This window comes from Nycticebus coucang, chromosome 1 (genome assembly GCF_027406575.1).
Source record: "Nycticebus coucang isolate mNycCou1 chromosome 1, mNycCou1.pri, whole genome shotgun sequence".
Taxonomy (NCBI): Eukaryota; Metazoa; Chordata; class Mammalia; order Primates; family Lorisidae; genus Nycticebus; species Nycticebus coucang.
Window position 1 is genome coordinate 68,178,493 of NC_069780.1, and position 20,800 is coordinate 68,199,292.

A 20,800-nucleotide genomic window follows, 5' to 3' on the forward strand; every position below is an offset into this window, starting at 1 on the left:
AAATGAGCTGCTTTAAAGCAACATTTTATATTGTTACCTTTGATGTTCTTCCCTGGGGCTTCAAGAAGGCAGGGAGAGAAACTAAAGCAGTTTTCTGCCTTGCTCGTGGTAAATTATTTTATATAGTCTCACAGTGAATTACCTATTCCTTTTTCCCAAAAGAGAGTAAGTAATATTGGTTTATAATTGAGCACTAGCAGTAAGGGAAAAAGTTTTGTTTTAAATGCAATTGGTGGAGAGCAAATAGAGTATGCTAGAGCTGGTTAAATGGAACTCCAAAATATAAAAGTAACACTGAAAAACAATAAAAAGGGTGTTCATTATAAAGATATTTAATGTGTTTTCTTCCAGATGAAAGGTTGCTTTCCTAATAAAAGGATCATTGGGTCTGGATGTTTAACAAAATTCACAAATTGCACATGAAGTATGTTTTAATCATTGCCAGACAAGAGCTAAAAAGAAAATATAGGGTCATTTTTCTTTCCTTAACTCTTGCAGAAACCCAGGGTAGGAAAGAGGACAGAAATCCCACTCCAACTGTGACATTCAATGGGAAAGTACTATACAAAATACAGCTCGCTACCCAAAGGGCAATCCATCAGTAATAAATTCAATGCCAATATCTAAACTACCAAACACATTTATAACCTCATTAACTGAACAATATGTCCAGGAGCCATACTGAAGCTGTGAGGGAGAAATCTGATAACCACATTCTGTTGAAGCCATATGTTTCTAGAATAGGAGTTTAAAACTCCTGGTTGATAACAGGGAATTGACAATGTAACATTGAGACAATCACAGACATTGCATTTTAACCACAGAGTACCAAACACATCCAAGGTTGCTAAGAGTTGCCAGGGAGTGAGATTTTTTCCTTTTGAATGCATCTCCCTCCATCTTATGTTCTGGTCTTTTGACAGAGCTACAAATGAGAGAGAAAATGCCTAATCCCCTGGGTAATGGAGAACGACACTCAGAAACCCAAAGTGCAGAGGTTGGACCCTGCGCAGCTCATAGCTGACAGTGCCTGCTGGTCACGACGTGGCAGGGAATTTGAAGATTTGACATGACAGTGCTTACCGTAGCAGCCAGCCACATAATTTCTACATTCTTTCTTTTTTTGGCTTGAATATTTTGATGGAGATTTTCTAGTAATCCTTTCAAATCATTTTGTTCTTGAAAATGTGAAATGTCTGAAGAGAACAAAAAAAGAAAGAAGAAAAAAAAATTAAACAAGTGTTAGTATTAAACTGCCCATGGGGTTTTTCCAACATATTTGCAAATGCAACTTTTCTAATAACAAGTGTCATTTGCAGCACAGACTATCTGAGCATAATCATACCGTACTTACTAATCCCTCTAATTTTTTTTCTTTACTTGAAATACACTTAGTTTCTCCCATTTCCCATTTTGTATAATGATGTAATGTCAGACAGTACGATTTTAACAGCTAGGGAAACATTTTTTGATGAAGAGGACGGGGCTGCTTTCTCACATTAACCAAAGCCTAAGATATAGATGTCATGAGATACAACCATCTTTTCGTTTTCACTGAGTAGCTAGTCTGAATCAAGAGAATACATTACATTGAACATCTTAGGGGCCAGGGGAGAAATCTGCACGTTCAAACAAAAAAAACCTGAAGTCACTTTTCAGACAGCAAGTTTCTTCAACCTCAGCATTACTAACATTTTGAATCATTTAACATTGTCTTGGGTGGAGGGGAAGAACTACACTATGCTTTACAGCATGTTTAGCAATTCTGACCTCTAATATTTACATGTTACTAGCATCCTTCCCACTGTGACAATAAAAAATTTCTTCTGACATTGCCAAATGCAACCTTGATGGAAAAAAAACAAAATCTATCCTGTACTGTGAAGGAGCACAGGTATGACATGGAAAGAAGGGGAACGGCATGATGCAATGAGATGAATGGGTGGGAAGCAGCAAGTTAGGCTAGCTGCTCAAATATCTACATACTAATACCTGTCATAAAGCATGGCTAATAACTAGCATATATTTTATATTAAAACCTGAGGCAATGCACATTGACACAAATGTCTCTAAGACTTGGTGACATGGGATTAAAGATTAGGATATAGTGACAGAAACAAGAGTGTTCTAAGTGAGTGATTGGGTTAGTGGTATATAGTCTGAAAATATACTGTCCTATAAATCCACAAACTGAGGGGTGAATTCCTCAGAGAGTTGACTGAGGCTAACAGCAGGAGAGAATACATGAGGCGCCATGCACTACATCTAGGTTACCCAGTTACACTGAAGAAACATGACATATAACTGATTCAGATCACAAAAACACATGAGCTGTGGTAGGAACAAGGCTTTATGCTTTCCAAATGTGTACCAGATGTTTCTTTTTCACAAAATAAGTAGTCTTGATGGCAGCTCCAGAGAAGAGAAGAAATATCCCAGTGAACTAGTGATCTCCATCAAACAACATTCAGTGGTTGGTAAGGTGGAAACTTCCATTGAAAATAAACATACATCATCTTAGATTTTATGAGCACAGAACAGAGGAAGGTTGGGTACAATTCAGATAGACACCCTGTGTTAGGAAGGTGAGATTCAAAATATTCATTTAAAATGTATGCAGAGTTTCATTATCTTAGTTCTAGAAAGGGAACGCTATCAAAAGCCAAAGTTATAAAGTCACTTTGTAACGACAGGCGGTACAAACAAGAAAGAGAAAGTTTGATACAACTATCACAATGTTGGGTAAAAGGCTCTCTATTATAAGGAAGTTTAACAGGACATAGTTTAAAGATAAAGGAAAGGAGGCTGAATGCAGAATGCTGTGAAGAAAATTTTAAAAGCAGCTCAGGACTCTGAGGCTAAGCTAAAAAGGTAATGACAATAACGGTGCTTTTTAATTTATAGTCATGGGATATAAGGAATAAGAAGTCACGTCCACCACCACTGCTTTTAATGTTGATAAATGGCAACCAAACAACCCCAGGATAACCCATAAATTAGAATTATAGGCAGCCATTAAAAATTATGTGCAGGTATATCACTGACACTGAAAGTGTCCTTGACATTGTTGAAAGGAAAAATTTGTCCGATTAATGAATGAATTTATCCACCTAACATTGTGTGTGTATGTGTGCATGCACACCTGTGCATATGTTGACCTGTCTCTGTAACTATATAGAGACAGAGCAAGGGAATGGCTTAGATATGAAGACTGGTCATCTTTTGGATGTAGGATTTGGTACAATTTTTCAAATATCTCTTTAAATCATTTAGAATTAGCGTATATTACTTTTAAATAATAAAGTTACTTTAAGAGCAAGGGATCCAGAATACCTGCATGAGAAAAACAAAGAACCTAAAATCTTATGAAAAAAAGACCCAACTTCAAAATTTCCCCAGTCTAATAGCGTGAGATAGATGTTTAAACTATTATTAAGTACAAAGAAAGTATACCATGGGCTATGACACAAAACACTAAAGACATAGGGGACTCAAGGGGGAAGGAATTGTGTAAAAATAGGCGAGTGTATAAGGTTGTCTAGCCAAGCTAATGGTGTGGCTTCTGAGAGTCTTTGAGGCTGAGGAGAAAATAGCAAAGGCCTGGAAGGGGAGAAGTGCTGCTGAAACAGGGAATGCGCAGCTCACGTCCTAGGAGCGGATAGTCCCAGGGGTGGGATTCATGATGGTCTGTTCTGCTACATTGGGAGATACGGACTTGATTTTAGAAAATGCAAGTTTTAAATATGGAATTAACTATATATGTAAGGTCCTGAACTTCTTCCTGATGACAGCTTGTACAAATGGCTTTCACACATTTTTGAAACCAGTACAGAAGGAGAAATTTACTTTAACACGTGATGAACAGTTTTGGAGAGATGATGTACAACAACGCTACTACAATTAACAATACTTTACCACATATTTAAAATTTGCTAAGAGGGTAGATCCTAAGTGTTCTTTTTACAAAGAGAGTTATAACTGAGTGGACTGATATGTTAATTAGTTTGATCATAGTGATTATTTCATAATATCTATATATGTATGTTAACTCATCAAATTGTATACATTAAATACATTCAATTGTTCACTATGAAATATAGCTTAATTTTAAAAAGAAAAGAGTATACAACATCCCACAGAAGTCATACACACATACACCCCTATAATAAAAATTTTATAAAATAACGTAAAAATTATAATTAATTATAAAAATGATCTAGTCTTTACATTATGCCCCTAATGTTTTTTGTTCTATTTTGTACTTTGTAAAAAACGTTTGCCCCCACACAACAAATTATTTAACAATCTTTAGAATCAGTAACTGATTTAAACTATTATAAAAACAATTACAGAGCACTGATTTTTAGTAACCCCTTGCCCAAGATGCCTAAGTGACTGTTTCATAAGTTTCAGAGTCAGAGGAATAATTAAGTCAAAATCCTTGTTTCCCAAATCCTGTACCAGGTGGCGCCTGTGGCTCAAGGAGTAGGGTGCCAGCCCCATATACTGGAGATGGTGGGTTCAAACCCAGCCCTGGCCAAAAAAAAAAAAAAACACTGCCAAATCCTGTACCAATAATTTCTCCCAAATCTGTGCTGGGAAACCAGTAATTTCTCCCAAAGCTGTCTTCACAATTGATGGTACGAAAAACAGCTCTGTTATTCACAACAACCAACTTCTTCAGAACTCTGAGACTCCAGAATTAAGCATAATGATTTGTAAAAATAATTTAGTTTCATTGTTGACACAGAAATTGTTTAATAAGCCATTTTAAACAAACTATAAGGCTCTTAAATATAAGTAAAGCAAATAGCCATCCTTTGCCCATTCCTACCCCATTAAGATAGTGCTTTACAACAGACAGACAAGACATCTCTTAGACATTTCACTCCTCTCATGGTGTGATTCTTAGAAGGAAGTCATTTTGATGTTTAAATTTTTAGGCTACTACTTTTATTTCCATAATAATAAAACTTGCTTTATTCAGAGCACATCCCTGTCAAACTGATACTGTGGGCCACAGAAATTCAGGTCTGTTTCAGGAAAGGAAAATAATTAGTCATGGTTTGTTAATAGGTGAGGTATCAAGATGTAATGACAGATCCTGATGTGTCAACTGAAAATCGTGGTATACGCAGAACATAGATTGGTTTTAGGCTTAGACTGTGCCTCTTCAAATGTAAATACAGCTGATTAGTCTTGTTTTTTGCTACTCATTCCAGCATTACTCTAATATCAAATGTCAATAGGGTAATTGAATCTCTATGCATATCTCCATAAGAGCATAAGAGTATTCTTTTTTCAAATGTGGTTCAAGAAAGTAATCAAAGATAAAAGTCACAATAAATTTCCTTGCATTATTATTTATAATATTAAACAGCAAAAATATTTAAATGTTCATAAAGACAATGAATAAATTGTTATATATTCACACAATGCAATGTCGTATAATCTGTAAAATGAATGAACAAGAGCTATACATATCAATATGAATATGTCACAAAAACTATGGTTGAACAAAAATGCAAATTGTAGGAGGATTCTTATAAGAGCTATAACAGTTAAATACATAAGATGTACTATATTTTTTATGGATATATAGAGTAAAAATGTATATGAGCATGTAAAATACCATATTCAGGGTATTGGTATTCTCAGAGAAGGAGAGGGTTAGGGTGGGAACCTAATAAGGTACAAAGGGAGCTTTCAAGTTATGTATAAATATTTGTTTCTTGCAAAAATTATGAGAGTAAGCAATGGGTTTCCAAGTGTCAGTTATTCACTATTTGTTCTTTCTCTTTGTTTGAAACTTTCATAATTCTTTTCTGAGGAAGTACTGAGCCAAGACTCCAGGAAAATGATTTTTAATGCCAATTCTTCCCCTGCTTTGATGTGTAGTCTTGGGCGAGTTGCTTAACCCTTTGTCCCTATTTCCTTGACTGCAAAATGAGTACAATAACCCTGTCATGCTTCATTGACTTGTAGTGGAAAACAATTAATAAAAGTCTTGGCAGAAGAAGCTACCTTATTAAATTCTGTGTCAACTCTGAAAAACAGAGGAAGGTATTAGCAGAGCTTAAAAACAAAGTTCACAGCCTCAGATAGGAAGCCTACTTCCTCAGGAAAAAGTTGGAACTTATCCAAAGCAAGAAACATTCTCCACACACACACAGGCACTTGGACCCATCACAGGCATTCACAGCCCCAGTGACTGCTCCCCTACCACTCCCCAGTGGGACACAAGAGCCAAGATGACAGCCACTTTTTAGGATCTGTTTTCTCCTCAGGTTGTCATGTGTGGTTTCTTGAACAATAAGAGTTCTGAATGTAACATTGATCTGAATCAGAGGCAGGGTGCTGACCAGTGAACAGCAATGGGACCACACGTTTGGCTGATCAAACTGTGATGCGAATAATGCCAAGCCCCTAGTTTTGTTCTCTTATAGTCAAATGACTTTATGCTGCCTGCAAGTGTTCCAAGATGAAATAGAAGTCACAGCTGCCTTCCCAGCACCTAAGCCACTCAATTTTCCCCTAAGTTGTAGGCACCAAACTTAGCTGGGATTGATTATACCAACTGAATTCAGAAATCATTCATAATCCACACCCCTTGAAATTACAACAAGTTCAAGAACGAGAATGATCTAAGCCAATCAAAACTTAACTCTGACTTCAGCAATTGTTTTAAATATATATGCACGTGAACTCTGTTGCTCTTGTCCAATGAAGTTCATGAAAGGGGGAAGGAAGCTCTTTTGCCCTTTGGTTGACCATGGTGTAAGCTCATAACAGACATTTTTTAGTTATGAGAGGACATGCAGGATAAAATGAGCACAGTAAGAGAAGCAGGGGAAAAGGTATGTATATAAGGGATATAGATATATATCCATTTTTTTAATACTGCTGAGTCACTGAACCAATCCTCTCCTGAAGACCAGCTCACAGCTAGAATTTTCGGTTATTTTAATCAGTACATTTTCTTTATTGTTTAGGTCAGTTTGAGTTAGGGTTTTTATCACATGCAACTGAAGGCATTCTAAGGTAATGCCAAATATTAATAAATGGTTACATATGAATTTTTAACATAGACCAGTAATACTCCAAATGTGTACTGTTGATTTAGATTGAAGAAAGAATAATAAGAGTAATTTGGGGAGAATAGTAAATCAATCATGTCTACAGTAATGGTTTCAAAACATGATCTCACATTCTTTGACACTTCTCCTATTGAAAGGCAGAATCTATGTCACCTCATAGGGTGGGTTTGTGACTCTCTTGACTAATAGAAGATGGTGCAAGTGATGCCATGTAGCTTCTGAGAATGGGTCTTAATTGACTGCAGCTCCTGCTGATTATTCTCCTGGAACTTTGCTATCTTTATTCTCCCTTTTGAGATGTTCCCTGTAAAAATCCAGCACTATGTTGGAAGAAGCCAAAGCCACATGGAAAGTCTTGTTTAGGTTCTTTAGTCAACAATCACGCATGAGCCTAATGTTTGGGACAAGCCAGACCAGGTGCCAGAATGTGACCACAGTAGCCTCCTGATGCCTCCAGTTCTCAGCCAGTCAAGTGACCCCAGCTCTTCTTCTTTCCATCTGAGGTCACAGATGTCATACAGCAGAGACAAGCCATCCATCCCTATTTTCTTTGTTAGAATACCTAACCCACAGAATTTGTGAGCAAAAATTAAGTAATTATCATTTTATATCAGCAAATTTATGATAGTTTGTTATCTGGCAATAAATAAAGGGAACAACTATAGTAAAGACAAATTAGAACATCCTGTACTTTTACAAATTAACACATGAAAAACAATTCTTTAATTCTAAAATAATTATAGCTAAGCTTACTAGCAAGCAAGGAAAGCAACTAGGTAAAAGCCATGAGATAGCTTAAAATTGGAAATTATGTTCTTTTAGATGCTATACAATCTTGAAAAATATGAAAAGACAAAGCTGCACTGAAACCAGCTTTATTTAAATTGCATTTCCAATTTCCTATTTATGAAGGAAGCAATGCAAGAAGTCAAACATCAAAATTCCAACCTGGTCGCAGGTGAATATTTTTGACCCACACACTTTCAACATTTCCTCTTAAATAAATTTCAAGGTCACATCACCCAGAGCAAAAGGAAAAAACAAACTCTAAAAGTAATTGTTAAAATACATTCAAAGCAATGAATTTAAATTCTTTTAAAGTTTCCTCAACTGACATTAATGGGCCATGGGATGTGGTGTGTAGGGGAAGGAAAAGAATCATAATATATTTAATTTTTCTTTGTTTTTATTTTTGTAAAGAAAGCATTCATAATTTGATTTAAAAATTTCCAAACAGTTTAAAGTCATGTCAAAAGGTTGAAAGACGATTTATAGTGAAGTGGCTCTTCAACATTGAAATCCTGGTCTCCCCAAGATGCCCAAGATAGTTTAATGAACAGAAAACAGAGCTGAGTGGGAAAGAAAACTTGACTACAAGAGGCTCCACTCAGTCTTCTCATGAGCTAGGCTGAACTGTATGGATGGCTACTTTTGCCCATACTCAAGTAGCCTGGGTCCTAGTGCTGAAGGGGCATGAATGACTTCCTTCCTTTTACCCAGGCCAACTTCCAGGTCCCTGCATTTTATCCAAACAATAGCACCAGTAAGAAAATGCCCCCTGGAGACAATACTCCACATAAAAGTCTGAAAACCAGAGCTAGCATGGAATTCTCAACGTTTAGGTAGAGAAGGAAAGCAACTTTTGAGGTCATTTCTGTGCCTGACTTCCTTGCCCATCCATGAGCCAGACCCCAGTGAAATACACCAAGGTTGAATGGCAGCCCAGCCTAGAGAGACAGATATACAATAAGACCTTCTTCAGAAAAGAAGAGCTGACTTCTTCCATACCCCACTCTTTCTGATAATGTTCAAGAAAATCACATTGAAACTGCAAGAATGATAGTCAAAGAAAAAAGGAGATGGTTGAGAAGATTGGGCCTTTCTCCAACTGTCACAGTCTCTAGCTTATCTCTTCAGGCTCCTGGAGCCAAGTAAAAAGTGAGGTCTTAGATGTTTTTTACCATATAGAATAAAATAATTAACTTCTGAAGTATTAGGAAAGGCAAAGATGAAGTCAAAGAGAAGATGAAGATTATGAAAATGCTGCTGCTTTGGAAGGCTCCAAAATGAAAAGGGAAGAAGCAATAAGAATACAAAGCTTGAGTTTTATCCTACTTATAGGCTCCTTTTTTGACTTGAAGTGGTCTTTGAGATGTATGTATATTTACAAGTTATAGATATTTTCAGACTGCCCTTTCTGACCCACCTGATAAACATAACTTTATCTTTGAGTCATCAATTTCTCCTCTTCACCTGGATTTTAAGTAGAGTTCCACCTATCTGAAGTTTTGTAATACAGAATTGGAAGAAGGAAAAAATAAAGATAGAAGAAAGGGAACTGGAAACAAAAGCCTTTAAGTTGTGGTTTTGGAAAGAGTAGAATGGTAAATAAAGAAGGCTGTGCTACAAGCTGAGGGAATCAGACAATTGGAAAAAATGGATTTAAAAAGAGAAACAGTAAGTTGTGAGTTGTCTTTTCTTTGATGCTTAATTGAAGGTTGGAACTAATTTGTAGCCACCTTCAATTGCTGGTCTGTTTATTGGACATAACACTATGGTGAGGCTGAATTGTGAGGGATCCTGGAATCAACTCAGGTCACATTCAGAAGTTTATTTCCAAAAGGGATCACGAATGTTCTGATTTTTAGCACCCACCTTACTTCGCATTGTGGAATCATGGAGCTTATTCCAGCAGTGATGATTTTAGGAATTCATTGATAGGGGTATTACAGGAAGAAAAAAATACGTTATTTTAAAAGCTTATCAAAGAGTCGGGGATTTCATAAACAGATCCAGAAAAGTCAATATAGCTTTGAATATTACAGACAAGATCAAGGAAGAGACTATTGAATTGATATTGAATAGAGAAGAGATGTAAGGTGGTTCAAACTAAAGGAAGAGCTTTACAATTTAACTAGATTGATAAGTTGACTTGTTTGTACACTGGAGAAACTCAAAGTTTCTCTTGAGAAACTCAAAGTATACTGCAATCATTATCTTAACCACCTTTGTAACATTGCTAAGTGCAGTGTGACATCTTTTTGTCACAGAAATTGACAGTGGAAATATTAACTTCCTTTCCTTGGTGAGATAGTAGTAAAATGTACTTTGAAGTATGAGGTATATACATATTAATTATTCTCATTTGATTGACAATAAAATATAGGCATTCAAAACAGCACGTGACTCACCTAAGTGAGATTTCGACTGAAATTGTGTCTTTTGACTCATGCCATTAAGTGTTGACTAACTAGACTGGTACACTGGGAGGGAGGCAGCCAATGTTCAATGAGTGGTGAAGTCTGGAATACAAGACTTAGACCTTAAAAAGGGTAAGAGTCCCAGTGAAAGGGCAAAAATGAATAAAATGTAAAGATGATTGAAAGGCAAGAAATTCAAGGTTATACTATATATATTATAACAGAATAGGATTTAACTAAAAGATTTCATGTATCTAATTTGTGAAGACTACCAAATATCACAGGATGCAAAAATCAAGGCCTATTTGGCCAGACAGGTAGACATTTGCTTGTATGTATGTCTATCTTTATTGCTCATAGATTGTTTACCATCCATGCTTTGATCAAGTTGACTATTTAATATACATTACAGTCTACATCTGTGGCTTTACATTCACTCAGAAAACTAAAATTAAGTATTGTTCTGTCTTATTTCCTTTCAAAAGGAAACCAAAGTATTTCAAAAGACAGCTTTAAAAAAATTTTTTTTTCTTAATCTTTTCTTTTTTCTTTTTTTATTGAGACAGAGTCTCACTTTGTCACCCTTGGTAGACTGCCATGGTGTCATAGCTCACAGCAACCTCAAACTTGTGGGCTTAAGCAATTCTTGCCTCAGTCTCCCAAGTAGCTGGGACTACAGGCACCCACTACAATGCCCGGCTATTTTTAGAGACAAGGTCTCGTTCTGGCTCAGGCTGGTCTTGAACCTCTGAGCTCAGGCAATCCACCAGCCTCAGATTCACAAGTGCTGGGATTACAGGCATGAGCCACTGTGCCCAACTAAACTTTTCAATCCTAAGAGAACATTAAAAACTTCAAAAGTTTACTACATCAGAGTTTCTTTGGTAACGAGTGAAAAATAAATTTGAAATTACAAGCATGTAAAAAATTATACACATATAAATGCATATACACAGAAAGTGTGTCAAAAATGTATACACATTTTAAGAATGGAGAAAACTACTAAATTTATAACACTCAAGTTACAATTGACTTCTGCAATTATAAGAGGTGCTTAATGTGGCTTGCATTCATTCATCTTTTGTTATCAGTATATATTGAGTATTACAATTTTAATATGGTTTTTTATTTCCTTTCTTAAAATGTGTATACTTTTTGTGGCACTCTCTGTATTCTTTGTATACAGAAAATAAAAGCATGATTTTGGAAATATTCTAATATATAAAAATCTACAATCTGCAGCTCAGAGCCCTGAGGGGCCCTTAGAGAGTGAAGGTGGAACCACAACACAAAAGTAAAAAAGAACACTCAACTGAGAGCCAGAGGACATGCAATTTAGCCCCTATTCTACTCACTAGATGCATGAACTTAAAATCTATCCAGGACCCAAGCTTCTCATAACAAAAGATAGGATTGGATTAGTTCAATATTTCTTTCTGAAGAGCACTTATGTAGCTAAATGCTTGTAGAGGAATGGACACCAAGCTTGCAAAGGACAGTTATCACATTCTTATCACATTAAAAGCAAATGCTGAAAACAGGACAGTCTCCTGGCAAGCCTAGAGACATTTTGTGCCACAGGGGCAGTCCTCCAAGTAACTCAGTGTTCTGGAATGACATAAGATGGGTCACTCACTAGTAAGCATGTGTTATACATTGATTCTTAGTAGTTCTTCATGGGGGTTGTGGGGAAAGAACACGTGAGGAAAGAGCACGTGGCAATCTTTATGCATGCAGCCTTAACTCTCCACACCTGTTGTGGAGGACAAATTGTGTGTATTAAACACCTGTTGTGTTGTAATAAATAGCCCTTTGCAGACAGGGCTCTGGGCTACCCTGCACTTAAGGTTAGCCTGCCTCCTGCAAGCTTGTACTTCTAATCCGTGTCACGCCTGCTTCCTTCCTGAGGCGATAGAGACCAGTGCCATGGGGTCGTGACAAATGCTACCTGCATTTCATGTAAATTTTTGTGACCCCATAATTAAAAAGAATGCTATTTTAAACAACATTAAATATTTTTAAACACTAGATTTGGGTTGGCAAACCCCTATCTTGCCAGTCTCTTTCATTATTTCTTATATGTCTATGCAATGGCAAACATATGGAAAATATGTGAAGAATTCCTCAGCCAACTGAATGTTCCTAAATATACATATGTTGAACTAAAATAAGCAAAATATTTGGATGACTGATCGAATTTTTCACTTGTATATCTGGATGTCTACATAGCCTGAAAGCTGAGATATCTATAAAACAAAAATTATTAATAGTAAATTATGTCATGGTCCATTTTATAGTTCCTGTTGGAAAGATATTCATGTGTTAAGAAAATCCTTATATCTTTTTATATATTCAAATCCTTATATCTTCAAGTTTGTTTAAAATACCAAGAAATTCTGTAATCATCATATTATGCTTTGCATTTAGGAAACTTAGATGCACTTACTTAGCTTAATATAATAAACCGAGATAATCTCACATTGAACAGAATCATCATTACAGCTGAATTGGTTTATACATTCAATTAACTCAGGCCAGTCAATTATAAATGTTTATCAAACAACAACCAAAAGATAAACAGTGTTAACAGTTTGGGCAATTTCACCTTCTTTTATATTCCTGCCTAGAGTACAAATGAAATGCAGAAACGTTTAAGTTTATAATTCGATGGCTAACTCTAACATCTTACAAGTGTTAAGCCAGTGGCTCCCAAATCTAACTATGCAGTAGAAGTACCTAGAGGGCTCGTGAAAGCACAAAATGTTGATCCCATGTCCAGATACAGATTTGTCTATAATTACTCTGTGTGGGCCACAGGAGAGGTGAGGCGCTGAGCAACAAAGGGGTAGATTGTGCTGATCACCCAGTGATTTGCTCTGGTATCTGTGTGCTCCTTTCTCTGTTCTGCTGTTTATCCCAGGAAACAATTACGTTTAGCTAATGAGGAAGCAGGGAAGCAGAGGGAAGGAGGAAGCCAGAAGTCGGAGTACTCTTTCCCTCTCTTTCCCATTTCTTACGGGTCTCTGGAAAGTGGCATGTCTTCATGGCTCCAGCTCCTGCTCGGTTTTCCCTCCATCCATGATCCCAGCCGCTGCTGAATAATCTGTACCAAGAATCTAGCTGCACACGGGTGGCCCTGGCTTTTGTACTCTCACGACACTATCTCTGACATATGTCCCTATAGCACCTGAATTAGTGGCAACCTCCTACTATTGCTAAACTCTAGGTGGCTTCTACAATCCCCGATTAATTTGTAAATTCCTAGAATTATTCTTGTTTTGAATGGAGCCTATGGATACAACCACTAAGAATTTGGCATTATCTTTTGTTTTTCCACAGTCTAGCCTTGGCTAGCATATTCTAATTCAGTTGCCCTTCTCTACCTGATCCTGGTTACATGTGTAGCCTGACCTCCTCCCTCAAGTCCACGGACAATGAAAAGGATGATATTCAGGAAAGACAGTAAGGTGATGAGGGGGCAAAGTTTAACAGTACATTTTGTCACCCGCAGCTGAACCTTAATTGCGAGAATAAAATAATAGCCTTTGATGTCACTGATCTATAAAGCTGAGAGGCTCTCCTGACAGTCAGAAAGGGTCTCTCTACATAAATGTGAACTGTTTGGAGGAAATCTAATATTACCATGTATGGGAAAATGAATAATAACGTAGAAGTTTACTGTGGAAACTGGAAGATGTTTAACTTCTATCAGAAGATCTCTGTGAGGCGGTGTGTCGAGTGTGCGTGTCTGGGAGTGTGGGTGCGTGCATTTGCTCATGGCCCTTGGTATATTGGCTTCACCTCATTTCCTCATTTTATAAATTCAGGTCATTTCCAGAGCCTGTTCGAGGTTGGGAAAACAAGCTCAGGTTCGGTGTTGGTAGTTTCTAAAAACAGACAAGTCTGAAAAGCAGGGATAAGAAAGACCCACCAGACCAGGTTCTGAGTAAGGGAAAGCAGCACATTTAAAGTGGGAGCAGCAGGAGGCAATGCTGTGAGCATCAGCTCGCATGGATTCCAACACTGGGCAAATATGCAGGGAATGGACTGGCTTCGGACGCACCCCAGGCCGTCTCTGGAGCATCACCCTTCTGCCAGGCGCACAGACCTGCTGCTCTCAGTACTGACTTCATCATACATCTTCTGGTCTGTGAACTGATCTTGTAGAAAAGTCACTAGCTAAAGGAAATATCCATTTAAGTAGCTTTAATTTTTATTGTTGAACAGAGCAAATGTGCAGCTTTTCTCTCAGATACATGTGCCGTCTATCAACCAGTGTATATTCTGTTTCTCAGTGAGTGGATCCTTTCGTAGTAAAGGATACCTGTTAACATGTGACAGTCACTGCTTCTCCACACTGTGGCACTGAACAGCATGGTGTGTCCCACAGGACAGTGTGCGAAACAAGTTTGCCAAGACCTAGCGCTGATTTCTTCCAGGGCCCAATGTGCGTTATCACTGCTGTAATTGGTGTTTTCATTCTCAGAAAATACTCTCATATATATCAATCTGTTTATCATACATGGAATACCATTCTGTATGACACCTGGGTGGCGTTATACTGTGTTCTGGAAAAAATCATCTTGATTAACAAGAGACCTCTGTCCTACGTTTGAAAAACTTGCTACATTTTCAACGGTTGTTTGGCAATATTTAAAAAAGGCAAAATATTAGATATTAGGAGTGACTTGACCCTCTCTGATCTAACAAAATCTAATTTCAGACATTCCACATTGTACCTACACTTAAGCTCTTCTTCATCACCTGCTACAAGGAAATCATCTCATTTGCAGGTTGACTTATCCCAGTGCAGCACTTTCCATCAATTTCATATTATTTTAAATTTCAATATTTATTATAATTTTCATAATTTTACCTTGACTTGGAGCAGCTATGCTCCATTCATCTATTTTTAGATGAGACTTAGGATAAATAAAAATACTAAAGATGGAAAATGCTAACTGAAAACATGAATCCAAAGGACACAGAATACATTAGTCTAGATAAATCGCAACCTGTTAACTAAATGTTCAGTACAACTGAAAATCAGAGTTCTTAATGTGCATGCACAGACTGCCTTTACACATCGTATTTAAGAATTATATCTTAATAGTTATGCTAAAATAATAGGGTATCAGGGAAAACCACGATTGACCTGATTTTGAAGTAAAAGGGATGTAAAGGAATCTTTTTTTTTTTTGAGACAAAGACTCAAGCTGTCGCCCTGGGTAGAGCACCGTGGCATCACAGCTCACAGCAACCTCCCACTCCTGGGCTTAAGCAATTCTCTTGTCTCAGCCTCCCAAGTAGCTGGGAACACAGGCGCCCACCACAAAGCCAGGCCATTTTTTGGTTGTAGTTGTCATTGTTGTTTGGCAGGCCCGGTCTGGATTCAAACCCGCCTGCTCTGATGTGGCTGGCATCTTAGCCAATTGAGCCACAGGCGCTGAGCCATGAAGGAATCTTTTTTTGAGGGTTTTTCCTCTGAAGCCACCAGAGGACATCGGGAGATGTGGGAGACAGTGTTGGACCAGGAGGGGTCTGAAGGCCAACCCCAAACTACACTGGGACACTTTCAAAACCTGTTATCAATCTTAATGAATTATCTGTGACATTTTTTTTCAGGTATTAAAGATATCTCAGCCAGGCATGATGGGCTTTGGGGTTTGGGGGTTATTTTTTGTTTTTTCTACAAGCCAGGATGCCACTCTTTTCTCTGTCAAATAATGTTCAGTCTCTGTATCATATAGGAGGCCTGGCCCTCTGCTCTTTCTTGGGGCTTCTTGTCGGCTTTCTGGCTCATTCCTAGAGGCTTATTACTGTTACCTTTTCTGGAACCTTTTAGGGGGATCAAGAGCGGTCCTTCATCCATAGCCACCATCCTGAAATCTCCAGAAGTCTTTAACCATGCAGTGACCTACCACGTTGGAAAACTCTCTCACTTGATTCTGCTGCCTTTGTCCTATTTTTATTTTTCACTTCTCTTTTTGTATTCACTGTTAAGATTTCTAAGGGAATGGCTTTCATTTTTTCTATTTATATAACTTGCATTCTGTTATTAAATGTCTGTAATGCAGTTTCATTCCATGCTTTTCATTAAAATTAGTCCATCAAATATCATTTGTAACCACCAGACCAAATTGCTTCTTTTAATCTTCATTCTTCTTTCTTCATCAGCACAGTTGATATTCTTGTTCACCTCTCCCGATAGTATTCTTCTCATTTATCATATTTGCCTCAATATTGAAAAATTTCTACCTATTTTTGTGGGTTTCGTAGTTTCCCATTCCTCATTCTTATGGATATTATCCTCCTAGAATGTATATTTTCTGTGAGAACTACATAGAAAACTATTCAAATAATTCCTCTTAAATTCGTGATCCATAAAATATTAGATGCTGATCCTATTTTCCTATTTTCACAAATGGAAAGAATGCCAAAACAAGATGTATTATCTTTCCTAGTGCAGAAATAAAATCTGTGACAATGCAGAACCACACAATGAATGTCACAAATACAAATGATCAAGTAGTAAGTAAAATTTTTTGAACAACAGAAACAAAAAAAAAACTACATTATTCAGAAAAAATGATGTACACATTTCCACCGATGTCTGACAAATTGAATATTAGACCTCCAGCAAAATGTACACACACACAGAGAGCAACATTCTACTTATTCTCATTACAAACCTAACATTTTTTTCTAAAAAGTATTTCACATACAAGTTTTACTGCTGTAGTTGACGTAGTACTAAAGATAATACAGGGATGTCAAATAATATAGAAAAACTTTAGCACAGTAAAAAAGCTCAATGTGCTTTTCCTTCTTAGCTTACAGTGCTAGAAAGCCTCCCCGCCCCCCAATATAATGCTAACAGAGGGGTCAATAAGTGGTACTATTCCAGGAGACCCGTATGCAGTATCCTTCTCTGTCTTGAATACAGCACAAATGACATGGTCATTATTATTAAAGAAAGGACAGAGAGTGTCCATGTAATATACTGATGGATGGTCCCTCCTCCCTAGAGAGTAGCAGAATATAGAAGAGCTCTATCTGTTCATTCTTCTACAAAAGGCAGGAGCCCTATGTGTTGTGATCACAACTTAAAAACATGGAGCAGTTTACACCAATGATTTACAGATGTGCATTTCATTCTGTTTTATTTCTAACACAATATTTAAATGACTTAATGCTTTAGGTGGACATAAAAGGGGACTTGAAAACATCTGAGATTATGGGAAAATCAGGCAAGAAAAAGGAAAGCTCTGATAACTCCCACCCGGGGATTCCTGGTAGACCAGAGGGACAGAGAGTATCACAGGTAGGGCCCTGTGACTTAGAGTGAGAGCACACAGACCAAAAGTCTGAAAGCTGCAAGACTATACAGAGAAAATCAGGAGGGAGAAATCCATAATGCACAGTTCCCAGAGGGAGCAGTCACCAACAGCTCCGCCTGTCTGATACCAGTTTTTAGATATCCAGTTGTCCTTCAGTACAGGAGGACTGATAACCAAAACCTGCAGATACTCAACATCTTATAGTATAAAATGGCTTGGTGTTTATGTGTAATCTAAGCACTTCCTGTCCTATATTTTTATTTCAAAATAAAAATTACTTATAATACCTGGTACAATGTAACTGCAATGTCCCAAAGGTCACCTTAAATATGAAAAATTAACAAACTCATATTTTGTATTTTTAACATTTATATATTATCATGTAGAGAAATATTTTATAAAATTTTTAGAATGAATACTTTGTAAAAAAATATTTAGCTACAATTTCCCATTTTCCTTATGTATGTACTTTTTCCTATGTATGTACATTTAGGAAAACCTGAATTACATGTTGTGGGTAAAGATCTAGCAAAGATTGACAGGAAACGGATTGCCTACTCTTGGGATTTCTATATCTGGTTTCTTTCTTTCTTATCTACATCCCATGAATCCTCCAGGAAAAGGAAACACACAGAGGCCACCTTGGTCTACCAAGACTTCCACTACTGGCCTTTCTGCAGGTCTAAGGAAGATGGGTATAGAGGATAATGATATTTTAATTTGATTAAATATTTATTTGAAATGAAATTGAGGTTTTTAAATGGGTTCATCTAACATATAAGAGTGAGGTACTCTTCACTGGCAACTTCAATTCTATATCTTTCCTCCCCAATTACTAACTCTTAAAGGGTGAGTCCTTAGTGAAACCGACAGAAGTTGCTAAAATAAAAGTATTCCACGTTGGTAGATTGCTGAATTGAGGGCATCTATTGAAACTGCTGTATATGTGACAGAAATAAAGGACATTTTGAGAAAAATACATTTTTTTAGTGCACAGAAATTTCTCTTCAAGTGAAAAGATGAGAACTATTTGATTGGGAGTGAGTAACTATGTAGGCTGAAACTGATTTATCATTAAGTCCCTATGTCACAGAAGTTAGGCATGTCTCTTAAAGTTAAAACATCTTTGGAAATGATGTTTAGAGAATTAACCTATCCTTTAACATTGACATAAATTATTCCTTGATTTCATTATACAAGAAAAATGATAGATTATATAGATTATGGATATGACCCAATTCTTTCTTTCTTAGCAAATGGCCTAACATCTATTCACACTCTTAAGAAAGGCTGATGTTTTCTTCTTTGAGTGGAGTTTGAAGCAAACAATACTGTGGGTTGCCGTATGTCCACAATGGAAATAACCCCTCTATGTTGTTATAATCGTATAGATGGGCTTTGTACTTTTGTAATGGAGCACACCCATAGTCATACACCTCCATTCTGTGCCAAATAGAGTTGTCTAAAAATATATAGGAAACAAAATATCAGGAAAAATCCAGTCTGTTAAGACAACTATCTAAGTAATGATATGAAATTGGCTTAATACAAAAGTCCATCCTTCCTTCAAGGAATAAAATATATTTACATGTTTGAAAAGATCCTTGGGTATATTAAATTGGCAACATATATAAAATCTCCTATTCCTAAAATTTTTTAAACTGATATTCCTATTAAAAGTTTAAGTTATTTGAAGGTAAAATTACTTTATATTTTCTATCTCAGGCAGTACTTCAACAGGTATTTAAACATATTGCTTTATTAAGTGCCATGATTGTTTTAAGTATAATATCAACACCTTTCACAGACTTGGCCAACAACCTACTTTGTAATATGATATATTAAGGACATATGTCATTTTCCTTTAAGGATGACACATCATTGATTCTCAAACATTACTATGGATCAGAAAACCTGGAAAATGATGAAAACACAGTTTCAGGGAGAGTTTAGTACATCCAAAGTGAGGCTTGGGAATCTGTACTGCTAGAAGTTTCCCAGAGCTGCTGATATTGCTGGTTTGGGGATTGCATACACTTTGCAAAAGCTAATAATAAACAGAAATAGAGGTTTTCATCAAGTTCATAAAAATTCTGAGAAACCTTCCAAATTATAAGTAATTTGTTACAAAAAAATCATCAACATCCAAACTATAATGAGCTCATTTTCTTTAATTTCTAAAGAAAATACTTTTGCGTATATTATTAAATTGCTAAGTAATTAAAAAATTTAAAATTCAAAGTATGCTGACAGCTAAAGGATCTCCATATACTTAATTCCATTTTGGCAAAAAATGTTTTATGTGAAATGTAACAAAATAAAACAAAATATAAAAATTGCAAATGAAATTTTCTAACTATCCATACATGGGCATATATCTGCCATGGCTGGATTTTGATACAACATTTACTGGGTTATAAAAAGACTTGAAAACTATGCCACCTAAGGTATTTCAAATAAAGTATCACAATATAAATCAGAGCAAATTCCCCATGATTAGATAACAAGTAGCACCACGTAGACCTTGATTATAGCTTTTGATTTAAAATATTATAGTATTTCCTATTTTATTAAAACCTAGTTTCTTAGCATTGTGAATGCCTAAATGTTTCAACATATTCATACCATTTATATAGGAACTCCAAACACATTCTTGATTCTCTGCTTTTAGACTGTTCAAATCTTAAGTGCTTAGTATTATAGGAAAAAAAACTAGAGATGAACAATGGCAAAAAAAATACTTCAAAATGTTTTACATTTGTGTTTTACATTTCTTTCCAAATGTGTTTTTCATTTCTCTAGGCTTTAAATTTTGTATAAAATATTGCAATAATTATATTTAAAAAAATTATTTCCTCAGTTATATAACTTAATATTACTTTGTATAACTTTTATTCTACTTGATTATAAGAAGAAATCCTTATATATGTGTTATATGTCTGATGTGTCTTATAAATGGAGACTTAAATTTTTATTAAAGCCTCTGTATGGTTAAGAATTTTATATAGATTTATTCAATAAATTGAAATTTATAATTGTAAGTTCCATAATTTTAATACTTGACATTTTCCTATGGCACTGAAATTAATGACCCAGAATAAGCTAGCAAGACATATTCAAGAGTTCAATCAAGATAATGAGGCAGTTATTGGCTATGCTACCT

The 20,800-nt window shown here is 36.2% G+C and overlaps 1 protein-coding gene across 5 annotated transcripts in view; it reads right to left on the bottom strand.

Annotated features, from left to right (window-relative positions):
* The window catches only part of INPP4B (inositol polyphosphate-4-phosphatase type II B), an 881,338-nt gene that overhangs the window by 52,817 nt on the left and 807,721 nt on the right, over nucleotides 1–20,800 (bottom strand). For all 5 annotated transcript variants that reach the window (XM_053582182.1, XM_053582180.1, XM_053582181.1 and 2 more), the window contains one exon: nucleotides 1,084–1,196. In XM_053582182.1, the coding sequence (XP_053438157.1) occupies nucleotides 1,084–1,196 (113 nt within the window). The remainder of the gene's footprint in view (nucleotides 1–1,083; nucleotides 1,197–20,800) is intronic.